Source organism: Molothrus aeneus, chromosome 1 (genome assembly GCF_037042795.1).
Source record: "Molothrus aeneus isolate 106 chromosome 1, BPBGC_Maene_1.0, whole genome shotgun sequence".
Taxonomy (NCBI): domain Eukaryota; kingdom Metazoa; phylum Chordata; class Aves; order Passeriformes; family Icteridae; genus Molothrus; species Molothrus aeneus.
Genome location: NC_089646.1, coordinates 47,631,129 through 47,649,556, shown reverse-complemented (window position 1 = coordinate 47,649,556; position 18,428 = coordinate 47,631,129). Strand labels below are relative to the sequence as shown.

At 38.5% G+C, this 18,428-nt stretch overlaps 1 protein-coding gene across 2 annotated transcripts in view; it reads right to left on the bottom strand.

The window, feature by feature from the left end:
- SEPTIN7 (septin 7) overlaps nucleotides 1-18,428 on the bottom strand; it is a 61,103-nt gene that overhangs the window by 19,482 nt on the left and 23,193 nt on the right. For both annotated transcript variants that reach the window (XM_066556550.1, XM_066556559.1), the window contains exons 2-4: nucleotides 7,343-7,449; nucleotides 1,275-1,375; nucleotides 539-673 (exon numbers count right to left, since the gene is read on the bottom strand). In XM_066556550.1, the coding sequence (XP_066412647.1) occupies nucleotides 539-673; nucleotides 1,275-1,375; nucleotides 7,343-7,449 (343 nt within the window). The remainder of the gene's footprint in view (nucleotides 1-538; nucleotides 674-1,274; nucleotides 1,376-7,342; nucleotides 7,450-18,428) is intronic.

Here is an 18,428-nt window from a genome sequence, read left to right as displayed (position 1 = left end):
CAGTTCTCCCTGTCTACCACTAGATAGAAGTCTGATCTAGTAAAAACTATGCAGGGGTGGAAGATCACATAATAACTGAAAAATAATCTGCAATGCCTATACTGGAATTGCCACTAGACAAAATACTACACACCAAGTGAATTACTGGTATGCTTACAAGGATGTATGAAACTTTCCATCTTCAATTTACACTAATGGGAGGGAGGAAGAATGGACAGGAAAAATCCTTTTGCTTTACATGAGAACCACTTTCTCCTAATGTGATCTGAGGAGATACAGATCACAAACAGACCTGGCACCTGTGACCGTCTTTGTATTTTTCATTGCTAGAATTCTATCTCTCTTGTTATGCCATTAATATACAATTGTATTTTCTGGTGTTTGGCTTGCTAATGTTTGACAAGCCAAAGTAAACTCATCTTTGAAATTAAGCATGATCTGCAGGCCATTGAGAAAATCCAATTTGAAACTCAGATTGACAAATTTAGATATTTATCTGAGATAAGAGAATGAAAACATAAAATACACTAATACAAACCCATGTCCTGAAGGAGCAATGAAGTATAAACAACACTGCACTCTATTATCTGGCATCTGGCGTCTGTTCACTCGAGATTCTGCATTCAGGTAGTCCTCAAATTTACTGTCAATGTAGTCAATAACTGGCTGCCAGCTGCAGAGATTACATGAATAAAAATCTGTAAGTTACATTATTTACATAAAGAAACCTCTTTTTGCTAAGAAATAGATGTTCGCAATTTCCCCATAGCTTGGGATGGGTATTTTTGCTTTTCATTTGCTTTTTTTTAATTAGGGTACTTCAACACTGCAACTGATCAACTCCTCAACCTAAAATTGAGTTACATAGTTCTGAAGATACAATGTGTGTGTCCACTTAAAAAAACCTTTCAAACACAATCACCTTCATTGTAGAAGCATTAAAGAGAACACTTAAGAACTGTAGCTAAAGTAATATGTTTCACTGATTGCATCTTGTGACAGCACAGAAGATAGTTTTGCACACTGCATGTGTGGATAAAGAGCCAAATGCACCATTCAGTTTAAGGGGAAAGGCTGACAGCACTTCAGTCAAGTTATAAAGACACTTGGAGTTACAGCAGTTAGAAGTTTTCAGCTAAATGAAAAGTTTAGAAGTGTTAATATTTTAACTGAATATTGAAGTCTGCATTTTACAATATGTCACAAGGTATTCTCACACACACACAAAACACAGTGCAGAATTATCATGGGAGAACATAGAAAGAATCTCTTACCAATTACTATTATCCACAGCATCTCCAAATCCTGGTGTGTCAACTATTGTAAGTAGTAACTGAACACCACCCTCTTTGATTAAAACTTTTGACTGCTCAACCTGTAAAACGAATACAATAAGATTAGATTTTTAGCAGTTTAGTCAACTATCTTAAACATTGGGAAAAGCATTCAATGAATAAGAAGCCTGACAAAGAATTGCTAACTTTTCTGCTTCAGAGGTACGCTGTGTCTGTGTTCTGCTTATAAAATCCCAATAATTTTACAATAATGATTTTTTTAAAAGAAAAATATCATTATTTAAATAAAGTCAGTGATAAAAGAACTCTCTAAGTATATGGGATATCTTAATATTTAAGTTCCTGATAAACGGGAAAAATCTTAACCAGGCATTAAACTTGATAAAACTTGCAAACTTGGTCACTTCAAGGAAAATGACACTTTTCAAAACTAATCCTCCCCACAAGCACCTTAGATACTTCTAGTCGTGTTCATGTATTTTTAAGAATACATTTATTTTTCAGCTAGCATAATGGTTGGGAACCATCTCAAAGTGATGGTTTCCTATTACAAACAGAATTATACTGGAAAGTAATACAATCTGTCTGCAATCTGCTGAGTTAGACCTCATGCGACTAATGGATTGGGTTCCTATTAGCTCAAGTCACTGATGGAAACCCGCCTCAGAAGGCAACTGTATCAGCACAAGGAATGATGCAAGACTGGGGCGTGGGAGATCATGCCTCCAGTTGTGACCACCCATCTACAGCACAGCTCAGGCAGCTTGCACTGAACACGTCACCCAACAGATTAGGCATGTCATGACAGAGAAGAACTAGGCTAAGCAGCACATGGACTGCTACCCTCTTCTTCCTACTAATATTTCAGTAATCATTGATACTGCCAATGTCAGGCCCATCTGCCTGAGAAAGTGCTGTACGCCACTGTACTATCAGTGAGATGCACCGCAGTATGAAATGACAAACCCATGCTGGCTTCTTTCCAATTGCTCAGACATTTAATCATTGTTTTTTTTTCCCCCGATATTAAAACAATTCCTATTAAATCACGAGTTACACCATTTTCTAGATATGGATTCAAGAAATCAGCCATGTAAGCCATTTATCCAGAAGCACATGAGAGCCAGAAGACTCAAGGTAATGCCATCTTGTTGCTCATTGCTTAACATTCCTTAAGCTTCACAAACCCTAAGTGGGGAGAGAAAGTTCTATTTATAATAAACCATATCTGGATGGTCTCTTGACCAGTTCACGAGTTGAGAAATATCATACTAATGCTTCTTAAGTGCTTGCACATCTCTGATTGTTATGCAAGTGAAGCAGACTCTCACAGCCACACCTGAACATTGTTGCAAATGCTCTGCAATCACTGCTTATGTGATGCAGTATAAGCCCACAAGATAAACTAACACTGCAGGAAGTCGAACTAAATCCCTCTTGCATGAGCATAACACTGATTCCAATTCAGAAGAGAATATCCAGAATCACAGAAAACCATAACTACCTACAAAGAAAGCTTCATATTTAAATCTCTGAGTATGCAGGATTTTATCTACTCATCAGTAGGGATCCTACCCAAGTTGGATCAGTCCCTTTCACTGCTAGTTCTCAAACAGTTAACGGCTACCAGGATACTGGTTACAGAAGTATCCAGGTTGCGCTGGACTTCAAGACCACCCAATTCAAACTCCAACATGAACAGGCCTTACTGCAAGGTTAGGAAGGTGTAAAAAAACAACAGGAATTAAAACCAACCAAACAAAACTGTACATGCACCAGCCTAAGCCACCACCAAGTTACTCTTTGACAAACTATACAGCTCTTGTCCTTCCAAAAGCATGTAGCTGAAAGCCATGAGAACCAAGGAATACATGCACTGCTTTAGAAACATACATTTTAATTATGGCGAGTCTATTTCCCCCATCCTCTAGAGTTCTATCAAGAAATTTTATTGTACACAATTGATACCAGAACTCAAGACAGTAATCCCCTGACACAGTCAACTCAGCCAAGAGTTTACTACTCTCAAGCTTTAGCACACAAGAGATTAACTTCTGATTCCTTGCATTCTTTTGGCTATCTTACATATAGTAACCACACAGCCTTCCTATTACCAAGCTCTCTGCAAGTATACAAAACCCACAACACTTGCAAAATACTAGAGATGATAATGTTAAGAGATGTACTCTTGCCAAGAGCTACAAGGTATCAGTGTTATTCTCCAGCACAAAAATTCCCAGCAAGAACCATTAAATTATTATGGGCTCACAGTGGAATGCCTTTACAAAGAAGCAATTAATAAAACATTATCTTGAACATATGTTTATAACAAAGGAAAAGAAAGGTCAGGAGATCTCAGAAATGTCACGCCAAGCATTTTCCCTGATTGTGCATGCTTGTAAAATCTAAGTGTGGCTAAATTTGTGGCTGAAGTCACCTTCTGACAAATGGTCTGCAGCGACTTAATCTCTGCAGACAGTGCTAATACATTACTGGGTTGTGAGGATTTAAATTTTTTTCTTATTTTTCATAAATTCATGTAGGTATCTCGCTATCAGAGCAGGATTTTCATAAACCTACAGAACAAGAGATATTAGCTGATGAATTAAAAGTCCTATGCTTGTGCTATGGACAATCAGACCACATTTAGGATATATGGTAAGCAGTGGATTCTACAGGTAGGAAACAGAAGACAAAGACCCTGCCACAAAGCCTCCACAAAGTTGTATTTTTCTAACCTAAATGGATGTCTCCATACATGGTCAAAGTCACAGAAAGTAGCAACATCTGGAAAAGATCCAGAAAATCACTCTAAACTAGTGTCATTCACAGTTAAGCATCCAACTGCATCCCATCATCTGATTTACAAGTATTCCCAAGGGATTCATGGAAAGCATTAGTTCAAGTCTTGGAATTTAAGACTTTTTAAGAAAAGTCTCCTCCAAAGAGCCATTTTCCCATGCACTCCAGTCAGCTGGGTCACACGGGTCTCCTTGGCAGTAACTACACAGCGTTCATCACTTGGTGCTTGTTACAGCTTGACTGCTTTTTATTGGATGAAACATGCCTTTGCCATCCTGCATCTAAGGCAGTCAGATAATGATCAGAGAAAACACATTTAATACCCTCTCATTTCTCAGTGTCTTTCCTTTGAATTCATCTGACACCAAATCACTTACTCTTAAACGTTTTTCTGCATTTTCTATGAGATTAATGCCAAGGAGCTGCCAACAACTCCAAACTGCAATGGTTTTCAAGCCCAAACCACAGTTTGTGTTTATCTATGTGACAGCCTCATACACAATTCCTGATCAGTAAGTTGTTCCCACCATATAAGAACAGGTGATTGTTACAACCAAGATCTGAGGATGCTCAAGTGAGGTGGTTTCTCTCATCCCTACCCTGCAAAACCCTTTTATCAATCCTCAACTTACAAAGGTTTTCACTGGCAGAGTACAAATCCAGTGGATCCAAACAGCAACTCCCACTGCTTATTCTTTAATATTTGACAGGAAACACCTCCACATCATACACATTGCTACCACACACGATTTTCAAGCTTGTAGGGGGAAACAATTTTATCCTCACTTACACTGACAATGAAATAAGATAGTTTCAGTTTCTTTCTTATAATGCTACACTGACTTTTCATTCATCCCAAGAAACTGAAAGAAAAGCTGCATTGTAAGTATATTTAAAAAAAAAAAAAAGACTTTATTAGATAAAGTCAAAATTAGTTTCTGGAGGGGAAGACTGTCTTTAAATCTATTTCATTCCCACCATATTATTTTTTAAGTCATGTCAGACTCCAATTCACTATTGAAAATAACTTGGGCAAGCTCTTGCCCTCAAGCTTTAGCCCACATAGTGGAAGTAAGAAGAAAATGCAATGACTTTTCAGCCTGAGCTCTGCTCAAACCCTTTTCTTCCCCTCTCCAGCTTTACATACATACAAAAAAAAAATCATTAAGTTAGGCTTTATGGAAAGTATGTGTCTTTTACTTAAAACAGTAAATCAATACAAATCAAACCACCCTGATGGTCAGAATGAACAACAGATCACCTAATCTTGCCCCCTAACAGATGAAAGTACTTAACTCAAATTCCAGAAATTCCACACAGATTGTCATATTTTTTCTTACACTGATGCACATTTAACTAGGGGGGGAGTGAGTTCTCTGGAAGATCTCTTGGTTTCGGTTTTTTTGTTAGCTTAAGTACAAATTCTTCCAAAGATTTTTCCCAACTGAAAAAAACAAAAATCTTCCAATAACAGGGAACCCATCCCACAGTTACTTAAACTAAAATTCAATGAACATAACCTGAATTGGTTTAGCTTCTGCTAAACTAAGATGTAATCATCAGTAATGAAATCATGCTACATCTCTCTTCCAATAAAAAAGTCACCCATCTATTTGGGTTTTCCAACAGTCACTGATTGGCTCAGTAATAAGTATATTATATGAGAGTTTAACACTCTGCACACCTCTGCCATCCCACTTAACATCTCTTTGAAACAAGTAAGCTGTTTCAAGACCTTATTCAAATAATGGTCTGATGGCCCCTGATAACAAGCTTTCAAGTCCATTTTGTCAGTCACTATGGTTTTACATTAAACTGATAAAGCAGCATAACAGATATGAACAAAGCTAGGAAACTAATATATTGGTAATCAAGCTCTGGATGTTCAAAAGCTTTTCTCAAATAAGAAAAAATTATATTCTGCAGTGAATTCATTTTGTAATAGTATTCAAGCTTTAATGTTGAGCTAACTGATAAGCAATGCAATTTAAACTTCTCGATATGGACATAATAACTAACTTTATCCTTCTACTGTGGTAATGATTCTGTGTTCTGATATTGGATTAAAAAATGTCTTACCCAAAGCCCCAAAGAAAAAAAATCCCGAGGTCCCACAAAGCAGTAAGGACTGTGGTTCATGACACTGGAGCCTAATTACTTGATTCCAATGAGTAAAAAAGCACTCTATTTTACAGCTTCTGTTTAGCACCTTGCATACCCTCCTAACACAACAAAGGGCTTAATCACTTTATGACAACTCTACAATTGCCCAGTCCCTTCAGCCACAGTTGAATTTTGCAGCTGGAGGAACTCTGTTGAACAACAGCAGCAATGGTGAGCATCCATGGTTCTCACATGAATGAAAGTTAGATTATCACATGCTATCTTTACCAAAGTCTTAAGCAAGTGTACATCAAGAGAGGTAAGCAGAGCTCATGCATCCTTATTCAGCTGCTCAGCTGTGGAGGCAGAAAGTACCTCACAAACACAATGATTCCTAAACTACCCATAGCATTACTATTTCTTAGCATTAGGTAACTTATTTTTAGTAATCTTTTTATAAGACAGAAAACATGCTCATTTTCTTAAGGGAAAGTAGCAAGTTATTACACAAAAAAATGGATCAGCTTCAGTTTTCCAGTCTTTAGCTTAATATTTTATGTCGATCATGCACTTGCAGCAACATCATCTTTGCCTAGGTCTAGTGCTTAAAGTCAGGCAGGTTCACCCTAGTCCCTGATGTTTTAGTGTAACAACTTGTCACAGGTAAACAAACAAGGTACCACTAAATACCACTAAAGATAGAGTCTGCAGAAGACTCACAGATACTTTTATACCCAGGTCCCTGCCCTTCTGTCAAATCATTTACTATTTGGTCTCTAAAAGCCTGCCTTTAACAGACAAGTTTTACTGCTAATCTATGTATTTCTACAGATTTCCTCACTACTTTAATTGATAATAAAAAATATATTTTCAAAAAATTCTGTACATACATGTGCTTTTTAATCTACAGGCAAAACACAAAACACTTCAGGGCTCCCATATTTCTACAGGCTACAGGTTCGAGAACCTGTAAGTTTTGCTGTTCAGAGACACTGAAAGACACACTGAATATTTCTTAGTGATTCATATCATGACTAAATGTATCTTGAAACTCGGGTGCTTGTGTGACAACTTACATCACCTTACATTACTAAATTGCAAGTTACAAAATTCAGGCTGTACCTTTTTTCCCCCAGACATACCTGTACGGTCTTTTTAATTCTGTGTGAAGGACCTGGATACTCTGGGGAATACAATTCTGTTAAGAATAATGAGTTGATTAATGTTGATTTTCCCAGTCCAGATTCACCTAGAAGAAAACAGAACAGTTTCAGTAAAACCAGGAGTATCATGTCAAATATAAACATTTAGATCCACATTTCAAACGCTCTTTAAACATAGTACCTGAAAACATGCACTGCACTCTAAGACTTTAAGAATCTGTATTTTCCAATTTCAAGGAAAACCTTTCAAATCCAACTGCCACTGTTGGGCTCTACAGACATTAATTTTTCTGATCATATTAAGAATTAGGTGCATTCAGCACTTTTGTCTATTTCTCCCATTACAAGACACAGAGATGATATTACATTGAATTTTATACACAAGCTATCTTCCTGGTATAACTCATCATAATGCCAAAGCAGATTAAGTTGTCTCCTTTATTTCAAATATTATTTATTTGAGAGTCTTTATTATCAGGGTGAGGGTGGGAGTAGGGGTGGAGGGAGAAAGACTGAGATCAGCTGGCTATAACTATTAAAGCCACAAGAGATAAAATGAAGTTTCAAACTACATGGTTTGCCTGGGAATTTTGTTGTTGTTGGGGTACAGAAGGGGGGCTGGATTTTATTAGGCTTTTTTTGATAATTTCTTCATGACCAACAGTAAATCAGCCTTGCTAAACAATGAACTGCCATGACAATCCAAGCAAATACAGCTAAAGACACCACAGCAAAGGTTATCCTCCATTTACAGCTCTACAGAGACAAGGGCAGGAATTTCAGATCAACTATTTATTATTCTAAAAGAAAAGTCTTGCTTAGGTTTTTTTTTGTTAAGAAACTACTTCAACACAACAATTCACACTGGCATTAGAGCTAAGGAGAAAGGTATAAAAAAATGGCTTTTTTCTGTTTAAATTTCATATGCAGTCTGTCAGTTCATTGACCTAAACAGAAACAGACACAGAGAAATTTGCTTTCAAGCTAACAAATTTGAGGGCAAACCATGTATTTTCACTACAGTAAAAGAGAGGGAGGAAAATTAGCTGACCTGGGCCCATAATTGAAAAGTCATACTTCACTAAAGCACTAATCACTCCAGCCCCAATAAACATTGTGTTGATTTAGAGACTGAATTGAGAAAACTTCCAACCCTGTCTTGAGATAAATGTTCTGGGTTAATGCAAGAGAGTTATGTAACAGGAAGTAGTCAGGAGCTGTCTCCCTGTAATAGGTATCAGGGTTTCCTACAGGAGCTGGCTCACACACAGCAGCCATCTCGATTACAGCGGGGTAGCACAGAGCGTCTGCAGCACCGAGCAGAGCAATCTCATTAGCTACACTGTAAACGGATTAGCAGCTGATGAAACACTGCAACCAGAGCTCCTGCCGGCTGTCTGTGCTCTCAGCAGCGCTTGCTCCTCAAACCCCACCCTCTTGGACAGATGAGCTAACCCGTAGTGCGAGCAGCAGCTGCCCACAGCCAGGCTGATGGAAAGGGAGATAGGTACTCAAGGTATGGCTGTCAAAAGAGCAATGAACACTAACCCCCCCACCGGGACAGGTTTAGGCAAGCCAGCAGGAACGTGCTTGCTGACAAGATTTCATCACTGCCCTGCAGATTTTGCCTTTTTCCGTGGTCAGATGCATGAGACACCTACGAACTATGCCTCCGAGCCTGGTTTTGAAAAACACCGATTTGCTACTCTGCATCTGCAAGACTTAAAGGGCAGGGACAGCTGCAGCCGAGGGGCCTCCCCACCAATTCTGCAACAGAAAGAAGCTTCTGAAATGCCCAACTTTCCATTGTCATAGACGCATCCTGATTAAAAAGCTTAACCTCCATCTCTCAACCCTGCTCAAGAGATAGGCATCATTCCAGTTAAACTGAAGGTTTTTATGTACCCTACTGAAGCCCTCAAGAGGGTGGCTCTGGTTTTGAAATGTACAATTCATATCCTTTCAGTAACCTCTGCTTTTTAACTTGACAATAATCTTGTAAAAGGCATCCTACTACAGTATTGAAGAAAGATTTTAGCATCAGATTCTACTTGAGTATACAAGGGCTGCTCCTTCTTTCTCCCTTCTATTAGGGTTACTGCCAATCTTAATATGCTGAAGAATTTCAGGTGAAAAACACTGACAACTACCACTTCTCCTGAAAATGAGTGCCTGTCAAGTTGTCATTGAAATACAACATATGGAAATAACATTTTCAGCTTCAGAAGAGTGTAATGGAAAACCAGCAGCTTGCCCTAGATGGCTTGGGGCAGCTGTGGCACTCCATACCAAGCAGTGTCTGAACTGCTGAAGCATTACACTCTGAGAGAGCTGAGGTTTGTTCCCCTCCTCCCCCTTCATTGCCCTCACAGCTGCAAGGATGTGAAGACAATTTTGAGCTGAAATTAGTGAAAAGAAAGTATGCTAAAGATATTTATGCTCAATCTTGTTCCCAAAGGTGCCCAGCATCCTGGATATCCTTATCATCATGCTAACTTTAATCAGCCAGTGCAGATTATAACAGTTTAAACTGCTTAACTGCTAGCAGTAATTGAAGTATCACATGTAAGAGTCTGCACCAATGCACCAATCCCGGATGCAGTTGTGCCTTAGACCATGCAAGGGTCAACATCTGCAACAGGAGTAAGAGGCTATAACATCAAATAAAACAATTGCACTGAAACTGTAGGTAAAAACTCTAACTGAAATATTTAATATTATAGTATAGGAAGTCATGCTGCTTCCACTGTAATAAAACTAGAGTTTCTCTGATGACTACAGTGAAAGCAGAATTAGAGAGATCAACTGTAAGTGAACATTCTATCAGCCTTTCTGGACACACTAAAATATTCTAATTTTCATTAGAAATACAGTAAGAAGTAAAAACAAAACAAAACAAACAAAAACCCCACAAAAAACCAACCAAACAAAAAAAACCCAAAAAACCCCAAAAATTTCAAACCCCAATGAAAACAAACCCCCCGGATTCCCCAAACACACACACAAAACACCCCAGCCAAACAAAACCCTCTGTCCTTCCCAAAATTACCTAAAAGGATTGCTTACTGGAAAGGCTGAGAAATCAGCTTCCACGGATGCAATAGGCTTTGAATACGACTAACAAAACCACAAGGGAGAAGGGAAAACAAGGAATTTAATTTGCCTTTACAGAAACAAAATGATACATCCCAAATAAAATGCATCTTCCCACTTTCAGTGGGCATGTCTGATGAGATTTTTCCTTTTGACCACTGCATGAACTGGCAAAATGATGCAATGTAATAGAAACTTTTCAACAGCAATAACTTCCAATCACTTAGTGAATTATGATGTGGTTAGACCTAGGTGCCTAATTTAGAGTGAGCAATTTTTAGAAATTTGTTTTAAAAAGAAGCAAAAAAGGAAAACATTTATTTTGCAGGGTAATCCTGAATCCACAATGTTAATTATTTCTGGTATCCAGGTACTGCTTTAACCTTGCCTTCATTCTCCCACTAAATATTTCACATAAGAACAATATTCAGAAGAATTTGAAGCCTTTTCTTCATTATTTTGTGTCCCATATTTATGAACAGCTTAGTGTTTCCAAATGTTAACATTTTATCAAGCTGTTTTTATAGTCACATTCAAACACATGAAGCTGGGCACTCTTGTTGGCAGAAATAAGCACATACTTTTACTAACATACTTTTGTGAGGGAATACCTTTTGTGAGCCCTTACAGGACTAGCAGAAGTTCCAACTCTTCTCAAGTCCATGGATTTCTAAATGGCTGTACAAATAGAGTGGAACTCTTCTTATACACTTGCGTTAACGATTACCTCTTGACCATTACCATATTTGTAAATATGGCTCATAGCACATCACTTTAAACTAACCCTGGATAGCAAAATTTTTTCTTCTGTTAACAAAACACTGACCAAGTACCTTCCTTTTTCCTACACAGATAAGACTAGCTGTTAACATGAGAAAACAGACCAAGGAAAAAACCCAAAAACCAACACATTCAGTCTCCTCTTTTATATCTGAAACATATAGATCTCAAACATACTGCTGGGGATCAGAGAAGACCACTAGGAAACCACTGGGATGGTTTGCAAACCATGTAAATAGTCTCCAGAATAGTACTAAAGCAAGTTAGCAAAGGAAATGAACAACTAAAATACTGGAACAATGGTGTACAATCCATGTGAATAGAGGAAAGCATTGCTCAGGTAAAAAAATAAGTAACTAGCTCAACTGAACTACATCAATCTTTCACCTTCATTTCCAAATCCCTCCTCATAAATGAACCAGAAATCCTAATCTGTGACAATCAGCTAGAAAATCTACTCACAGCTAACTCGTTTCCATCAATTCTTGCTATGACTTCATTACTACAAAAAGCCTCAAATTGCCAGCACCTGGTCCCTGTGATAACAGAAGTGAATTGTTACGCTTAATGATGCTTTTTTCACTGTTCATTGCTGTGGCACATTGAGCATGTAGCATATTTCCAACCTCCTCCAACTTTCTAGCCTGTGCCATTCACACTCAAATATCTATGAGAAAAATGGACAAGAAGTCCAACCTAGGTTTCTTTCTTCCAGCTTTATTTGTAACCTCTGGTGAAGACCAGTTTTCTCATTCATATATTGCCCCTCTCAATAATGCATCACACTACATCTTCTAGATACCACATCATTCTAAAAATCCAGGATCAGTTTTCTTCTATATTTTTAGGATCTTGTTTTCTAAAACGCAAACCCCAAAAATAGCACAACTTGCATTCTTAGATTTATGACCTCACATGAGAGCTCATTAAACATATCAAGTGATCAAGGCGAGTAGCCAATCTTGAACATTCTCAGCGTTCTCTCTGCATGACTTCCTACCTCTTCATTTTAAGTTACTCTTGCAGAAATAACCAGAAGTTTTCTACTCTTCACTAACAATTACTTGGCTATCTACCACTGAAACAGTATTTCAAGCTTATGACCTGTGACAGTCAACTGCACCACTGGGAACATGACCACAAGCGCTACGTGTATTTAGGAATTTCAAGTTGCTTTCCCAAGCTCCAGGTGGGACTACAAGACTGCCAAGGAACCACCCAGCAGCAAGAAAAATCTTTTGCAGCATTAGATGCTGAGAGTTCAGTTAAACTGCTCAAAGTGATTTGCTTCATATATCACCACCAAGAAGATGGCCCAGTCTCTCTGTCACTGTCTCTATTAACCAGACACAGCAAGAACTGCAAACTGAAAAGAAGCATTAACTGCTAGTTCTGATGGCTGAGAGAAGGTAACTCATCTCAGTGGGACTTGTAGCTCATTAGAGAAAAACTGCCAGTAAGTCCCATGGTAACCAGGTTTCTAAAATTGCACAGGGTTTTTGGAATCTTCCACAGCATTTTAAGTAGACATCTGTATTTCGAGTTCCTTGATACAGTCAAGCATAAGCTGCAGTTCCTTCACTGCTTTTTCAGAATGAAGATATTCAACAACACATTTCTTCTGTGATGAAGTGCATTTGATAGCACATTTGATAGCCACAAAGAGTTATCAAAAGGGGATCGAATTCAACAGAAAAATGCTGTACTTCTCCACAACCTACTTACACAGAATGTTTACATCAAAGCATATTTTAGTTTTAGCTAGTGAGCAAGTTTTTTCATGGAATTTTTCAATTTTATAAATTCTAATTATTGTGACGGGTTTTGCTAAAAATATAATCCCATTAGTTTGATGCTGGTGACTCAAAGAAGGGCAAAAAGCTTGTCAGAAGGCATAAAAAATAATGCATTTCATCTTCTTTCATCCTTGTACAATTCACAGTTTATGTGCACGACAGCACCTGCAGCTTTATGCAAATGTGCAATGGCTTTGATGGCACTGTAACATGCAGGCTTTTGCTTTCATACAGAAGGGAAGCTAAAGGAATAATCAGAGAGCCTGAACTACAGCAAGTGGTATGACAGAACTGTCCTCTTGCCAGGGGGAAATGATGCTCTGCCATGCCATTATAGACAACCACAAAAATGGAGACTACAAGATGCTTTTTATTTCAAGTCTGATTTTAGAAGCTTTCGTAAAGGCTAGTTCCTGCCTTCAGTGCAATACAAAATACAAACAACAGTCCAATAAACATGTAAGAAAATCCAAATGAAACTTGTCAGGAGGAAGATGGGAGCAGGACCATGCTGCTACCACATATCTGCTTTTCCATGTAGGATGGTGTCATGTGAAATCTTGCAAATTATCAACTCTGTCTTTTACAGACATTTATAAGGGGAAGAAAGTCAAAGCTCCACCATTTAACAACTTGAATGTGAAGCATAAATTATGGAAGCAACATATGTTAGCGCCACAAAGATGCTTCTAGCAAAACAGAAGAACAAGGAAGTCTAGCAGCAATAAATCCATTTCTGCCTGTCAGCAACTGCATCAACAGCAGCATAATTTCAGCATTTAGGATACAGCAAGACAATTTAATCAATTTTCTTAGAGCCAAATTTAAAGTGCAATAACTGAGGGCAGACTCTTAGTATATCATTCTTGTTAGAGATGACATTTAAATAACTCAGAAAAGCCATTAGTGGGAAATACCTCAGAAGAATATTGCAACAGATCCTACACAGCATTTTCCAAGTACTATTGTTTCCTCTCAAAGCAGAAGCAGGTCTAGCATTCTACAACTGACAGATTAAAGCTGCCATGAAACAGTGGTTTAATTTCACAGGTGAAATTTTGGCTACTGCCAAGAAAAATGGTCCCCTACTCCCAGTCCAACTCTTGCACTAGAATTCACAATGGAGCATGGGAAGCAAAAAGCAATCCAGCAAACTAGGGCACACAGGGCTTCAGTATGGAAAAATGAAGGGGAGATGACACCAGCTAGATGAGCTAAGTCAAATATTCTCCTCTCTTTTTGGAAACAAGGATAAGTGTAAAAATCTGCATTTAAAACTAGACCTCTTCTCTGTCACAAAAGAATCATCAACAATTCACAAGTCAAAGAATTTGTGGCACTTCCTGAAGAAAGTCTTATTTCCTCTAATTGCATATACAGGCTTTGCTCCTGATAAACAGTGTGTCTGGCAAGTAGCCATTTAAAATAGGACATGTTACCTAATTTAACATGAGGCATGGAAAGAAATCTTTCAGCATCTTGGACAAAAATTTGCAGCCCAGTAAAAACCAAGGAACCAAAACCACAAGTTTCTCTTCACTTCCAGTTCTTCAACATTACTGCAGATGACAAAAACACTGCATGGCATTGGTCCCCTCTTACCTAGTACCTAGAACAGCTGAAATGTAACAATCTGAGCTTCAGAGTTACAAGCCCACCATTAGCAGCTGCAGTCCAGGCTCACCAAAGCTTACCTTTGTTTTTTAGTTTTAGGTGAAATAAAACTCCTATGTCTGATTAAGCTGTAGTCATACTGCAATGCAGCTTTAGAGACCTTACAAGCAGCAAGAAGTTGTAAAAACTGACCTACATGGGCAATCTCAATGCACAAGCTCTCTGTGAAATAACTGGGTTAAAGAATTCAATTGGAAATGACAGAAGCTGAAGAGTTTCGGGACAAATCTTCTGTGGTGAACAACAGACAGAACAAGAGAACACAGTCTCAAGCTGTGCCAAGGGAGATACAGGCTAGAATTAAGGAGGAAGTTTTTCACAGAAAGAGTGGTCAAATACTGGAATCATCTACCCAGGGAGGTGGTGGAGTCACCATCCCTTGATGCGTTTAAAAAAAGACTGGATGTGGCACTTGGTGCCATGATCTAGCTGAGGTGTTAGAACATGGGTTGGAGTCGATGATCTTGAAGGTCGCTTCCAACCTAGAAATTCTGTGATTCTGTGAAATCTCACAACCAGGATATACCTTCAATTTTCACAGGCTTTGACAAAGCAAAAGTAAAGAGCCTTCACAAGAGAAGAAAAAAAACCTTATTGCTTCAAAAATCAAATCAAGAGGAACAGAAACTGTTGTGAAAAATGATAAAGCAGGATGCTCTGTTTAAAGCAAGAGTGTAAATATCTGAGACCACCACTGCTGCAGAGCTGGACTTATTCTCTGGAGGCAAATACAGGGATAAACAGAATTGAATTCCCTGATTATACAAATTATTAATAAAAAAAAAAAGAGGGGAAGATTATAGGAACATGAGATTTGTCATCTCCACATTACTGCTGCCAACCAATTGTACAGCATTTCCAGTACATAACTGCTAACATTTGCTGACTAAGGAATAAAAAGTATATTAATGAACAGAGATTGCAGATTAGTCACATTAGGCTCTTTCTATACCTGGACAGAAACAAAACTGACATGGCCATCAAAATGCTAATGAAGAAATAAAAAAGACTGATGGGGTTTACTTAATCATTAAGATTAAAACACTTGGTACAGATACAGGGTCAACATCTGAATGTGACATGCATGCAACTCAAGAACAAGACGCTCTAGACATCAACCTGAGCAAAAGGAGAGAAAGGTGAAGCACTTTAGGCAGCATCTATTGTGTTGTGTCTATAAGTTGGACTGTTCTGTTCCCCCCTAACATGTAATGGTTCTACCCTGGTTCTCCCTTCCCTCCCTTGTGCTGCCAGTTATCCCAACTCCTCCCCAGTTGCCTTGGAGATCAATGTACTCTTTCTCAAATCCCTCTGCAGTGCCCTGTCCGCACTCACACCCTTCTCTCTACAACTCTCTAGAACCTTCCAGCTAGCGCGTCGAGTGATTGGCTCAGGGGCCGGGGCTCCACTCTCCAGTTATCCCATGGGGGTTTTCCCTAAGTCAATATTTTGTATCCTACTCCACTCTGAAACCCTATTTGTCCAAGGACTGACTCCCCCCCTGTGTCCCTCCCTCCTTATAAGCTGTTGCAACCCCTCCCTCACTCTCTTCAGTTGTCGGTTTCCCCTGGGACCCAATAAACCTGGATTCACCACAGCTGGAGAGCGCTCTCTTGTTATTTCTGCTGACTGTAGCCATAAGCCAAGCCACGTCCTACCACAAGGTCGTGCTGCTGCCATAGCACAGAGCGTTTGCCTTAGGTGCTGTCCCAAACCACGGAGATTGGGGTAGTGCCCCCATACTGCTAGCAGTCCTGGATAGCTAGCTGGGATGTCCAAAAAGGACAATCTTTCTCCAGCTGGACTGCTTCAAGCATCCTCCTCAAAACACCATCAAACTGATACATCTATGGCATAAGTATCACAGAAAATTTCAGAAGGACAAAAACCAAAATTGTTTTTACTTACATGGAACCTAATAAGTCTCTACAGAACAGTACAAAGAGCACTTATACTGACTTCCTCAAATCTTTATCATAGCTTCCCTTGAAAATTTACACTATAACAGAATAAAAGCTACTGGAAGTATATTGAGTGCTCTCAAAATATCCCAGAAGGGACACTCTGCTATTAAGCAAATGCACCAAACTTTGTCAGAGGACTTAGAATATTTCTTGTGGTAGGAACATTTTCTTTCAATACCTTATACCCTCCCTCTTGCTGCCTTCTCTCTTTAATATCCTTGGAAGCACTTTTTATAACAGGAAACTATGTTATGACAAACCCCTTAACTGGCACAAGTGGCAAGAGGAAGATACAGACAGCTAGACAGAATTCTGAAAATGCACCCTTAGTGATATGATTCCTGTGGCAATAAGGAACAGGAAATTAGGGCAATGTTGCTTGCAAATTAGGATAATTCTGCTTCTTTGGTCTGGTGTTAGCCAACCAAGGAGCAAGAGGATCACAGAGATGTACTCTCCTGGATACACTGCTGCCACTTCTAAGCAACCTTGGCAAAACGTGCTTTTGTTTCCCTAAGACAGCCTCCGCTGGAATTGTAAAAATGGGAATTTTAGCTCTAAAAAAGGATGTGGAATAAGCTTGTGTTGTCAAGGCTATACCCTTTTTAATATGGTAACAACTGTTCTGCTTAAGTGCTAAGCCATTATTTCCAAACTGCTGCCACCACTGTTCAATTTTCTAGTAATGACTTAGAAGAAAACTGAGCTGCTTTTGTAGCCAACAGAAGCATCCATTTACAAAGTGCAAGGGAAAACAGGTCTGAGGAGGTCACATCCTAAGACCTGTCTAGAATGCTTGCTATGTTTTGCAGTGGATAAGTCTGAAGGACAGACATGGGGAGGTGGACCAGGAATCCTTCTGGAATTCCTGCCAGCTACAGAGGACGCAGCCCAGAGCCAAGGACGCTGAATCTGCTAAGTGATAGGCTTGTCCTTTACAGAAGGTGAGAATGATACTCTCTTTTGAGTTTAGTCAAAAGAGATACAAATCATAATTCTTAAAATATTTTTCACATAAATTCTTATATAAATCACATAAATTCTTAAATCATTCAGTCAAATAAAATGCAAAAAAACCCCTAACATGTAAGTAAGTAAAAATATGACATACTCTTTTCTGTCTCAATGCCTGCTGAGTTGCAGCTATTGTTTTCTGCTCTGCCTGGCACTGATGTAGCAGAAAAATGGTGAACAAATACTTGTCAATACCCATTTTCCTTTAAGTTAGCGACTTCATATATATTCCACACTTTTGCCAGCAGTGTATATCTCTAAGACTTCAAAAATAAAGAAATCTTGCAATTTCTTCTCCATGACAATGTAATGGTATCCCTCTAAATTAATCTTTTTAATACAAAACATCAGTTTCACCTCATTTTTTATTTCAATATTTATGCTACCCTAAGGCTGAGTTGGACTGTGGATTTCCAAGTTATTTGCCTCTGTAGGGCCAGAAGGACATGAAACAGCCTCATAATTTCTATATTCCATAAATTAGAATACAACAATACCACCTTTGCAGCACTATCTATTTTTGTTTTATCCAGACTTCAAAATCTGAATTGAAGAAGTCCAATGTTGCTCTCCCATAGCAAAAATCTTCCCATACCTCATGTGCCATTCTTAAAAATTCATTTCTGCAATTATCATATTCCTATTCAAGTTTGTTGTCCAGAATGATATATCAGATACACATTTCTCCTGAAATAGTCATTTTAGTAATAAGACTTTAAAAAATAAAGGAAATTAAATTAAACT